The sequence below is a fragment of the Aythya marila genome (assembly GCF_965140915.1).
Source record: "Aythya marila genome assembly, contig: HAP1_HAP1_SCAFFOLD_193, whole genome shotgun sequence".
Taxonomy (NCBI): Eukaryota; Metazoa; Chordata; class Aves; order Anseriformes; family Anatidae; genus Aythya; species Aythya marila.
The window spans coordinates 150,694-163,304 of NW_028136875.1; the positions used below are offsets into that span (position 1 = coordinate 150,694).

At 47.5% G+C, this 12,611-nt stretch overlaps 1 protein-coding gene across 1 annotated transcript; it reads right to left on the minus strand.

Annotated features, from left to right (window-relative positions):
* Nucleotides 1-4,875: 4,875 nt before the first annotated feature.
* Nucleotides 4,876-9,356, minus strand: AQP2 (aquaporin 2). The gene is made up of 4 exons (XM_082785738.1): nt 8,833-9,356; nt 7,372-7,536; nt 6,539-6,619; nt 4,876-6,086 (listed from the first exon to the last, which is right to left on the minus strand). The coding sequence occupies exons 1-4, from the start codon at nt 9,196-9,198 to the stop codon at nt 5,871-5,873; spliced, it is 828 nt and encodes a 275-aa protein (XP_082641864.1). The 5' UTR covers nt 9,199-9,356; the 3' UTR covers nt 4,876-5,870.
* Nucleotides 9,357-12,611: the final 3,255 nt, after the last annotated feature.

The window sequence follows — 12,611 nt, forward strand, 5'->3', positions numbered from 1 at the left end:
CAGATCTGTTATCCTAGAAACACCTGGTCCGTTGGCGTGTTTTGGTGAAAGTTTTGCAAGCTGGTTTTTCAAGATACCCTGGCCAGATTCCAGCCGGAGTAATTGCTTGCTACTTCCCTTCAAACCTGCCTGTAGTTCCTTTTGGATTAGATGCGCCTTGCTCCCATCCTCCAAACCCTTTCGTAACGTGGCTTTTCTTCCAAGGTGACTGCATTTGCAGGCTCCTCCACCACACGCCTGGCTTTAACATCAGCAGTGTTGAGCCGAAAGACACTCTGCTGGGATCCCAGCTGTGGATAATAACCTCCTAGCCAGGCTCTGTCCGGAGAGAAAGTCCTCCGGCCCAACTAGAGGATGTAATCAAATAATGCTGAAAATGATGGGGAAAAACTTCCACGGAGAAGCAGGTTGTTTTTCTAACTATAGGTCTTCCAAAACATATTTTCCCATGATAATTTGCTAGACTTTCTTCTCTGGGGCATTCCTGCTTGGCTTCTCTGATGTCTAACTATGCTGAGCAGTGGGAAGGCTCCTTCTCCTCTCACCGGCTGCATGTCCTCCAAGGAGCTTGTGCGAGCTGGAAGTGCCTTTGATGTGTCAAATATAATTGAATTGGGCAAGAAGGCATTGCGCAGGGCCCTGCTGACAGACGGACACCTACGTGGTAAGGTCATGCATACCTTACTTCTCCCCTAGGCTTTTGGAGGAAAGGAGACCAGGAGGATTTGGCGCTGTGAGGAGCTTCAGCCATTCCCTCCTCCTCTTCCTCTTCCTTCACCTCCTTCTCCTCCTCCTCCTCTTCCTCTTCATTGCTGGTATCAGCGAGCAAACACTGCAACCCCAATCACCCCCTTCTACCACCCCATTGCACGGCTGCGTGGCTTGGTGGCACTTTGGGGACAGCTCTCTTGGAGGGGGACAGTGACCTGAGCCCCCCACTGGCTGAGGGTGTCTGGGCAGGAGGAAGGCAGCCAGTGCCTCATCCTCGCCTGGGGCCCTCCTGCAGCTTTGCCTCACCCACGGAGGCGTGTGTGTTATTAACTGAATACGTGTGCTGGTCCCTGTCGTCCCCAGTTTGCTGATTGCATTTTCTGAGCCCGCACAGCGCTGCTATTAATTTGTCATTTCCACTGCAGCCCAGATTTCTGATGAGTTCAACCCTGTGTCAGACTTCAAACCTGGTGAATTGGCTTGCAGGTGGATGAATTCAGATCACAAATGCTGCCAATATCCAGACTGGTCCAATTCTTGGTCTTGCCCTCTCACCTGGCTCTGTACCTTAACCAAAACCTTAAAACCAGCACAAGACAGTAACCAGAGACAACTCCTGCTGGAATTTGGAATTAGTTGTGGTTGGATGGCTGGAGAAGAAAGTTTGGTTTAGTTTGTTTAAAAAGAAAGGGTGTTTCTTGCTGGCTGAGCTTTGGGAGTTTTCAGCAAGAAAAAAAGTGATCTGGACTGGGAATTCAATGTAGAGCAAGAGCCGGCAAACTTTCCCTTCCTTATCCTGGTCTTGGGGCTGCTGCTTGCCATGGTGGGGTTAAGGTAAAGCCTCGCCACTCTCTAGTGCTCCAGGATGTCTCTGCACAGGTGTTTCAGATGGGGCTTTCAAGGATTTCTCTAATCTAACCCATGATCTGTTAGTGCTTGCTTTATAGGCGAGGGATTATTCTGCTGGCCTGAGGCAGATGGTACTTCCACCCTCATCTACCCCGGAGCAATGAGGTTTTTGCTTCCCTCAGTAACCTGATCCAGCTCCTTGGAGCAAGAAGCCCATGAGGTCGACTAAGCAACCAGCCACCACAGCTGGCTGTGGGAACTTTTGCCATGGAGGTGTCTCTGTGGCAACTTTTGGGTTGTTTTCCCATGTTTAGCTGCATTCAGTTTGGGAAACCCTCTTGCACTCGCTGGGGCAGGCAGGTGGGATTGGGGATGAGGTTTAGGGGCCAGGTTTGGCCTTGAGGGTGTCCCCATGTCCCTTGCTGCCATCCCACTGTGTGGCAGCTGCCATTTTGGCTTGCAAAGCCAGTCCTGAAGCTGCCATCCAGCCCTTGCTTGTCGCTGAGCTTGTAGCCCATGAGTCTGTAAACAGGGATGATGCCATTTAAATGCTGAATAGTGTTAATGCTTAATAACAACATTGCTCTGCTCTTCACTTAGAAATTACTTGGCAGTCTCTAAGGCATTCAAGTAAGTGGATGCAAACGCTTTGGGGCTGGCCTGCAATGGAAATGCCAGCATCCTTAATAATTAATTTGCATCATAATCGTCATTAAATTGACACATGGGGATAATAATGTGTATCAGGGAAAGCAAAGCCCGATTAGAAAAGAGATCTGTACAAGATCACACGGCAAGAAAGCTGGGTTTGAAATTCTGGTGTCCTGATTTTCAGGTCTAGCCCTTTCCAGCAAGGCCACCTGCATCAGCGACATTAAGAGGTTGCATTTCTGCTCATCTAGGTAAATACTTTAAATTCTTATGGGCCAGCAGCCATTCACCAGGATCCTCGGGGCTCAGACAGACCTGCCTTTGGGAGGTGGTTTTCTTCTTGAAATGTGTTTACTGTGAAAGTATTGTCTTCACCCATGCTGTCTCTTTTTAGGATTGCAAGGAACATTCATGGTAATAAACACTGAAATGGTCTGGGGAGAGAGCTGATAGCAAGAAAGAAGTGTCACCTCTGCCTGGGCACGGGGATGTGAGACAGGCGGGATGCCATCCTGTAGTGTACACGTTGCTGGGATGGGGAGGCACGGGGCTGGCTGGAGAGTGCTGGGTTGGCACCGGGTCGCATTGTTGGGTGTAATGGGGGTGTAATGGGTGGAGGCTGTTGAGCTACATCTGTGCAGAGGGGAGCTGAAAGCACGACCAGGCTCCAAAGCAACTATGAATGCAGTAGATAACATAATAGAGAGTAATCTGGAAACTCAAAAGCTGAAATTCTCGCATAATTGCTCCAAGAGCCTAGGACCTTGCAAAATGAAATGCTGGTGACAATATGCGGTTAGTTAACTCTGTGAACTGGAAAACAAGTTTTTCACCCCGTCCTGCCTCCAAGACCCAGACGAAATTTCTCAACCTAAAAAGTTACAGATAGTTTACACTGATTAGGATTTAAAGAGACTTGTGGTGGTACCATCATCTGCACTTGGAGCTAAAGACTCTTGCATTGAGTGGTCTCTTAAGAAATGTCTGATTTGATCATGTTCCTGAAAAATTGATTTGAAAATTGAAGCAGAGCCTCTGGTCTTGTATCCAGACCCATCAACAGAGCTTTGTGAAACAGGGCTCGCTGCAAGCCTTGAAGCTGTAGGAATTAGCTGGGGATTAGCTTCCCCAAAGCTCCCCATGGAGCGCCGCCTATTCCCAACCTTCTGCAAACGTCTGTGGTCCTTTCCTGGACTACACCCGAACACGATTTCCCCTCTTGCAGTCTTGGATGGATTTAGCCTCCACGGCACCTCCTTCAGGAAATCATGCTCGGGATATATTTCTACATATATAAATAGATCCATAAAATTAATGATGTGTCTGCCTCCTAGGTAGGTCATGCCATTGAGAGGTTGGTGCCGGATGGGAGCTGGGTGCTCACATGGTCTTGAAGATTTGGATCCAAAGGATTTGTACAAGGTCAGTCCAAGAAATTCACATCAAAAAAATCTGTTCAGGTCTCTGAGCTTTGAAGCTGGGCTTTTTTTCTTTTTTTTTTCTTTTTTTTTTTTTCTTTTTTCTTCTGTCTTACATTTTGCTGTGAGAGCCAAATGGCTGGACTTGCAACGTGTTTTTAAGATACTGATGGGTTTGGCATCATCCAAGCCAGGCTGATTTTCTTTCCATTTTCTCCTAGGTAAGACGCCAAATTCCCCGCTTGCAGCCGTGTGATGGAAGGTTTGAGGTCTGCACTCTGGGGACAGGCTGTCTCAGTGTTCTTTGGAGCAGAGGTTTGCATGGTCTCAGGTTGCCCTCTGAATTCTTCACCTCTACATAAAGTGAAGAATCAGTCGGCAGGTTTTGCAATCCTCCTGTACAGGAGGACAACAGGACACAGGTAGCAACTTGGGCCAAGACACTTCGTACAGTGCTTTACATTTTGACTTCACAATCGTACTATTTATCACAGCTTCATGATGAAGCCAATAAAGGTTAATTTATGGTGCAATAAGTATTGTGGATACACATTGTGGACAGTCATGAACTGATGGATGGGCATGGCTGGGTGGTTTTCAATCCTGGGCCAAGGCATTCCTGTTGAGGTCTATTATATATATGTGTTATCGATTCAGTGAGGTTTGCAGTTGGTCTGTGGCAGCTCTGATCTCCGGGTGGCTGATCCTGCTCTCTAATTTGACTTGCACCAGTGTAGATCTGGAACGACTGGCTTGGTTTCCTGACGGTGCAAGTTTTGGAAGTGTCACTGAAGTCAATGACAGCACTGTGGAGAGGGTAAATTCACGTAGCTGGTTGACTCGAGAGGACTTACACTGCTTCAGCCATCTGAAAATCTGGTTTAGGGAGATTGCTTTGTGTTAGTGCTGGTGTGCTGAGGCCAGAATCTGGCCAGGCCAGAAATTGGAGCATCTGGAGGATGCTAAAGGAGGGATGATCTTTATATTGTGGGTCCATACTTTAAAGCCAAGGTGTTTTTTTTGTTTTTAAACTGTAATCTGAGGGGTCTTGTTTGTTTGTTTTTGTTTATTTGTTTATTTTACTGTCATTTTTGCAAATCAATAAGTTGCTGGCTTGAAGATGGGCTGTATGTATATGACCATATATATACATAGTATATGACCATATACGTTATATGACTGTATATATATATGATCATAAAGGTGTCATCGTTTGATTCACATGTATTAATTCAGTGAATAGAAGTGAATTTAAAGAACTTTATTTGAAAGAGTACAGTAATTTATTAGACATTAATACTCATTGTAGGGCTCTTTGCAGTTTATATGAGTCTTAAACTTTGTCATGGTAGATAATAAATACAATGTTTAGATCCGAAGGAGAAGAAGCATGTAATTAACTTGAACATTGTAAAAAAGATATAAAATGAATCAGCAGCATGATGTTGTCTTTAGCAGCTCGTAGGCAAGATAAATTCTGGATAATTTTCTTTGGGTTTTCTTGACATATATATATATATTTTCCTTTGAAAAGAAACAAAAATATGGACTAATTTTAAAAGTGAATATTTGGTAATTTAAATACAATTTTACACTCTGTTTGAACGGTAACATGATTTTAATTCACATTGCTCAGTCTAGGAACAGATTAAAAATTGATTTTCAAAAATATTTTTGAAATAGTATTCAAGTGCTCCTTTCTCATTGAAGGACCAACGTGGAGGACCAGAATCAATATTTTTGCTGTGGCAGACAGTGGGTTAAACCAGTGCTGAACCAATGCTGCACTTCTACAGCAGCCTTTTTGGCTTCTTTTTTTTTTTTTTTTTGACTTCTACAGCAGTGAGGCATCGGGTGGCAACCTCCACACCCAGGAGGTGTCTGTAATAACAACTCTCCGCAGCGCCTCCGAGCTCTTCGTGAAGGGCAGCGAGCTCCGCTGAGCACCACCTCCTGCAGGGGGACATGGAAGGAGCCAGCCAGAAGGAGCACACCCTGGTGTGCTTGTTCCTGTTGCTACACTGGTTGTGTTGGTTTAATGGTGCTTTCCCCCGGGGTTAGAAAACCACCAGGCAGAGAGAGAGCTGGGTGATGGGAGGTATCCCCAGGAGATGGGTTATCCCCCCCAGCAAAAAGAAAAGGGAGAGAGGGGAGAGGTGAAATGCCCAGCTGAGTGGGTGCTGTCTCCAAAATGGATGTCAGATTTTTCTCCAGCTCCTCTCTTGGCCTGGGGGGGTTCGGCTACACCTTCTCTGACATCCCCCTCGGCAGGGTCTGCGGTGAGTGCAGCTCCACTGACTGCCGCCGGCGGACCTCGCGCTCTGCCCAGTCCTCCTCTGGCTCCAAACCCTTGAAGATGGCAAGTCTCTCCGAGAAGGTTTTGGACTGTGGGAAGAGGATGTAATTGTAGACGATGGAAGCTGCTGCTGCCCCGATCAGAGGGCCCACCCAGAAGACCTGGTGAAAAGAGAAATAGAAGAATTGGGTGAGCAAATGTCTTCCTACACCACTGATCTAAACCACTACAGATCCGGCTTTGAGTGTGCTCTTTGCAGATGGAAATTCCTGGGAGCATCCCTGAAAGAACTGGTGGAAAAGGCATGCCCAGATCCATCTGCAACCAGGAAAGGTTTCCAGGATGTCAAGAAGAGCTCCACTCTCTACTGGTTTTACTTCTTGTGCTAAGTCATGGTCAACAAACCACACACCCTTTTTGCTGTCGCAACTCACCCTGCTTAGATAAGCTAATTAAGCATCCAACAGCCCCACCTCTTTCTCCAAATTTCTATGTCTCCCCTTCAGCTGGTGCTGAAGTGCCACAAATATGGCTGGCTTTTTGGTTCTCTGGGAATATTGGTAATGCGGGGGGGCCGTTCTCACCAAACCAACGCAGAGACCCAACTTCTTACCCAGTGGTCACTGAAGTCTCCAACTATCACAGCAGGGGCGAAAGATCTGGCTGGATTCATGGAGCAGCCGGTGTAACGGATCTGCCGAGAAACACCAAGCTTATTGTTAGCTTTAAGCTCTTTTACCGCATTATTTTAAAATATCCCAGTGTGTTATTAGCGTGATTCATCCACCAAGTTGATGCTTCACATCCCAGCCTGCCCTGTTCCAGGAAAAGTGATGCTACCAGCTTCCAGCGCCTGAGTCAACACGTGTGAGTTGTATTTGTGCACCTTCTGCGCGAGCATATGTGTCCCGTGCATGGTGCAGCTCAGCTGTGGCTGGGCAACGTGCCCTGCAGTGTGACAGGGACTGTGAGGACAAGTTCCTGCTGTTTCTATTCCTGGAGCAAATTGCTACTTCTTGCCACTGCGGATTGCAGGAAGAATATCCCATAGGCACATGGGCTTGCAGATCAGTAAGGATCTGCTTTAATCCATGTGTTGAGAAGCTGGGTGTGTTGGGGGCTGATGTTCCCAGCAAAAGTCCTCTGGGAGGGATTTCCCTGGCTGCTCACCCTGCATATTTCCCTGTCCATGTTTATCATGGTCTTGAGAGTCTCAGTTGCTACTACATTCCCTTCAGGATAGAAGACCCCATGGAGCTCCTGAAGGGACGTGAGGAGCAGCAGAGCCCAGCAGGTTATGCTTTTTTCACATCCAATAATGTAAAATCACGGTCACAGCATCAGTTACAAATCCACTGACAACCACAGGACATGCAGCCAAGCAAGCTTTGGGCACAAAGGCAAAGACAACCCTCAAAATGTTGTGTTTTGACCCATTCTACCCACCCCAAGCAGATGTCCAACAGTGACGGAAAGGCCAATGGACAGGGCGGGGGATCCCAGGTTGTCCTCCCGGCGCTCATCAGTGGAAGCAAAGATGCACAGGACCAGCTGGAAGGTGAGGAAGAGCTCAACGGTCACTGCCTGCCCCGTCGTCGTCTCGTTATGCAGCTGGAAGGGGAGGAGAAACATCTCAGGGATAGGCAAGTTTGGTGACTGGGTTGGAAATTTGGAGGGGGAACCAACAGGGACATAGGAAACAGGTGAAATTTTTGGCATCAATATGAAGAGGAGGAAAATTTTCCTAAGGAGAAGTAGCTCAATGGTAACACTTGATTGACATGGCAGGAAACGTTTTTGTGGCATCTTTTCTGGCATTATTTTTCCACTCTTCCTTTGACCTGAGGATTTCTTTTTCTTTTCCTCATGCTTAAAATACAAGATGCCTTTTAGAAAATTGTATGAATTACTTTTCAGAAATGTCAAAAAGAAATGTTTTGTCACACAAAAAAATCCCTTTTTCCTTCCCACTCTTTTTTGACTGAAAGAATTTGTCAGATTTGGTCTGAAGCTGTGCCTAGTTGCACACCCTCTTCTCCATCTCTGCTTTCTGGCACTTTATTATTCCTTGAAGGTTTTTAATCCAGATCTGAATGGAATTGGCAGTGCTGCTGGGCAGATACATGGTTTGCAGCCCCCTCTCGCTGTCTCTTCCCTTAGCCCATACTGGCACTTCTCTTGGCACTTCTCTGCCCTTTCTTTTCCTGTGTCACCCCTGCTTTGGACACCACGCATCCTCCCAAATGCTGATCCCAAGAGTGCTTTGCTTGGTGACGCTCTGAAAGCAGCAATTGTCCTCCTGGCCGACATCCAGAGCTGGATCTCTCTCTGATATTCCTTTTTTTTTTTTTTTTTTTTTAAGGATAATTTGTGCAGGCAGCTACAAGATGAACAGCCCACAGGGGAAAAAATTAAAATCCTATTCCTCTTTCAGGTGACTTAAGCTCTAAAACAGCAGAGCTGGATGTTTTGAAAGTCTCTCTTAAAACTCTTACTTGCTTTGTTGGGTTTATTAAACCTCAGCTATTATCAATCTAAATATTCTTGTTCAGACTAATCCCCAATCCCTTTTCAACCCTCTTAATCTCTTTGGCAGTGAAGCTGGGTCTGCCTCTCTGCTGCTAGCTGACTGCTGCGAGAAAAGGGATTTCCGTGTGCTGTCTCCTGAACACGCTGCCTTCCTCCTCCTCACCGCCTGCCTTGGTTTTGGGCGATGCTGCTCCTGGCACGGGCGTTTCTGCAGGAGATATGTCTGCCCCCATGCCAGCTGATGCTGGCTTCCCATCCAACAGTCACTAAATGTCCTTGCTGGTCACAAAGCCTTTCTTTTCATCCCTCAGCCGTCCCTGACCTCCTGCCCAAACTTTTCTGCTCCTTTCCAAGCCCGTCCGCAGCCTGTGCTCTTACCTTGTTGATGGCTAAGCCTTCCTGGGAGTCTGCTGGTGTGATCTCGTGTAGGATGGCAGCCCCCACGACAGCCCCCAGGAGCTGGGCCACCACGTAGAAGACTGCACGGAGGAAGGAGACATGGGAGCCGATGAGGCAAGCTACCGTCACCGCTGGGTTGATGTGGGCTCCGCTGATGTGCCCCAAGGCTTGGACCAGTGTGCTGATGGCTAAGCCAAAAGCCAGCGCGATTTGGAGGATGCTCGGGGAGGAAGCTGAGGGCCAGTTCAGAGCAGAGCCCAGACCAAAGAGGATGAAGACCAAGGTCGCCAAAAATTCTGCAAGGACAGCCCGGGTGAAGGCTACGGATCGGAGTTCCCACATCATGGAGAGGCCGTTGCTGGAGGCTGCAAGGACTGATCCTGCCTGCGGTGTCCTCAGGCAATCGCCACTGTCACTTCTGTGTCCAGAGAGGATGGCGGGGGGACAAGATGTTTATATATGGATGCAGGATGCCGAAGGGTCACCTGCTGAAGGAGGTGGGATCGTGGGCATAGGAAACCTGACGCTTTTCTTCACTTGTGTTCCAGCTGAGGGAACTTCAGACTCTGCCCCCTCTATTAAAGCTGGGGAATGCAGCGTTCGCCATCCTCGGGAAGTCATAAATCAGCCTCGAGCGATGCCATGAAGTGCTGCTCCCTCTCCCCCCCCCCCCCCCAGTCCTATCACCTGCAGCACAGGGGGCAGAGAAGGCAAGGAAGGAGGCTGTAGAGAGAGAGGTGGAGCTGAGCTGGGAGCCCAGGATCATCCACCCCAGCCTTGGTGGAAATCTCATTCCAGTGCTGGCCATCTCACAGGCTGCTGTTGTCTCCTTCCTATCCTCTTTTCAGTTTCCATTACTATGTTTGTTTATGGCCAATGGCTAATTTTTGGTGCTTTTAACTCAGGTCTGGTTGTTCCTGATTACCCATCTGTAAACTTTGTGCGATACGCCTCATGGTCTCAACCGATGCATGGGTGAACAGCCCCAACCACCCCATCACGCCTGGCTCTGTCAATGGCACAAAGCCTGCTGCGAGTGCCCACAGCGTGGAGAGGGTCGACTTGTGCCAAAAAGGCAAATGCAGGCAATGATTAAACAACCAGGCAAAACTGGATTCATAAGAGGCCCTCAGAGGCACCAAACTCCAAGTGGTTTACTACAACTCAGAGAACCACAATTTTATAGCCCAGGCACAGCTTTCCTAACCAGAAAAATGGGAACCAGCCCCAAGAAATGACTGTCAGGAAAGAAATTCTAGTGTGAAAAAAAATGACACGCACAGCTGGAGTACCGGCTGTGCTCTAATTATGGGGATTGGGCCAACTCAGCTCTTAGAAATGTCTTTTTACTTCCTGGCATTAATCTCCAAAAGAGGAATTTTTCTTCTCTGGAGCATGGTCCCTTCCCATCAAACCAGTTACCCAACAATTCCATTTTACTTCTATTGCTTAGGACCCATTTGTCCACTGGTGATAACCGTAAGGCATTCTGCTCCTGATGTCATGGGGGTTGTTGGCAAAAATAGCCTTTTCTTTTCCTTTTTTCCCCTCTTGCTAGCAGACTCCATAGTCATTCTGAAGTGCAGAAAGCTGGGAGGAGTGTTCCCCCAGGGTAGAGCTGGAGATAAAAGGACTGTTTCATCTCATATTTGGCTCTGAAAAATGCTTCCGCTGTACGACAAACTAAATATTTTTCCCCTCCAGAGGAACCGTGCAAGTGCCACCGAACTGACGTGAAAGATTGATGTAAAATATTCCGTATTGTTCAAATTGCATGTGAAGGCCTGCTTTTTTCTCCACGGAAGGTGGGCACAAATACTTGTCCTCTCTTAAAAATAAGAAATAAAAAAAGACACTTATGGGGACATTGCTCTTAAGAATTGAGAAATTGTGGGGAGAACAAGTCCGGTCAGTGGGTGAGTCTGGAGGCTGGAAGACCTGGATTCAACCTTTTCCTCTGAAAATCCCCTTCTCTGCAACTTCCTAAGTGACTTCAGCATGTCGTGGCATTGCTCTAGGCTCCGGTTTTCCAGCAATGAAGCAGCTCTCATAAAACGGGTTGTGGGGCTAAATACGTTTGGGGTGCTGGTAAGCCACAGAAACATGGTCACATCCAGGCTGTAGGCTCATGCTCCTCCCTGCGTGGGACAGGTCTGCAAGCTTTGCGTTGCTCAGAGACTGACTGCAGGTGCAGGCTGTTACCAGCATAGGGAATGACAGATAACTAATGTGGACAATTAACCAGAGCTGATACCCTCTTTGATTAATAGTTGTTCATGGTGAGCTAGGTGTGATGTATCAGTGCTTAATGAAGCCTAATTAAAAGGAAAGAGAAGCAAGCAGGATTAGCTCTGAGCAACTTAGAAACCTGATGCAGCCTCATGGTCCTTACTTTTAGCTGGTGATGTGAGCGTTTGTTGCAGCTTTTGTTTACCTGCTGTTTTGGGATGCTTGTTCTATGGATGGGGGCTTTCAGTCACACACCGTGATGAGGGAGCTGACCTTGCATCATGAGCTGTCTGCACAGGCTGCATGGGAGCTTTGCTGTCGTGGGCTTTGCTGTAGGGTCGAACAACCTTTCTCTGCAAGATGCTGCTTTCCAGAAAGAATAATAGCATGTTTCAGTTTTCCTCCAGGGACCTCTAGCACTGAAGGGACTGTAATCCTTCTGGTTTTGCAATGAGGGAGCCTGCGGCACGATGCCAGGCTTTGCTGCTGCCAGGCAGTGAGTTGGGCAGAGCCAAGGCTTTCTGCCTGGCTGTGCAGTACCGCAGCCGTGCTCCTGCCCTGTGCCTGTGAAGCGGAGAACATGGGAGATGGAAGAACAAGGAGAGCTTGATACGGGTCTGCTGAAGCTCTGCAGGTATCTAGGAAGGGTTTCTGGAGCTTCTGGTGTTGGTGTGTGGAGCAAAGCCATGTTACCATAAAGTGTGCTGCAGCTTTGGGAGCAGCGAAGAGCTCTGCAGGTCTGTAGTGAAGCCAGGTGAGATGGGAACGTGTGTTATTCTGCCATTTAATCCACAGCCCATGGCGTGTAATAGCACTATCAGCCCTCCCCTGGGACCAAACGTGAATGTTCATTAAGAACATGTTGGCGTCTGTGGAGGGGTGATAATGCTCTGCTTCCTCCCAATGGCAGAAAATGGCTTGGTAACATGTTTTTGAAGAATATTTTGCAAGCAAGGGAGCTGTGCTTGCACAACAACGTACTTGAGTGACTTAGATGGCTCAGATATCTCTGCTTCCCTGGCTTTCAGGAAAGTATAAACATCTTTAAGGTATCTCCATTCCATCTAAAATACCTCCAAGCCACAGTGAATAAAAGATTTATTACATAAATAATTGTGTGAGTTTTCCTGCTCGGATGTGATCTGTTGCAGGAGGTACATGTGCTGCCCAGCCCTTGCTTGAAGCTCCTTTTTTTGTTCTTTTCTACAGGTGGAAAGCGACTGCAGACAACTCCCCCTCCTCTCCAACAAATGAACCCCCACCCGTGCTTCACGTGGTAGGAAATGTCCTGCTTATTAGACATTGGAGAATCCACAGCCAGACTACATCCTGAGGAAACTTTCTAGAAACCCAGGTATGATGAGTTCTGCTGGTGGTGGAAATAGATGTTTTCTTTCCAAGAATTGAGGTATAAGACTGAATATGCAACCTTTAATTGCTCACTAGGAGAAGCCAAAGGAGGAAACATTTTTTGATCCAAAAGAACTAGGAGAGCCTTACCTCTTCCCCACTCTTGGCTGGAAATCAGG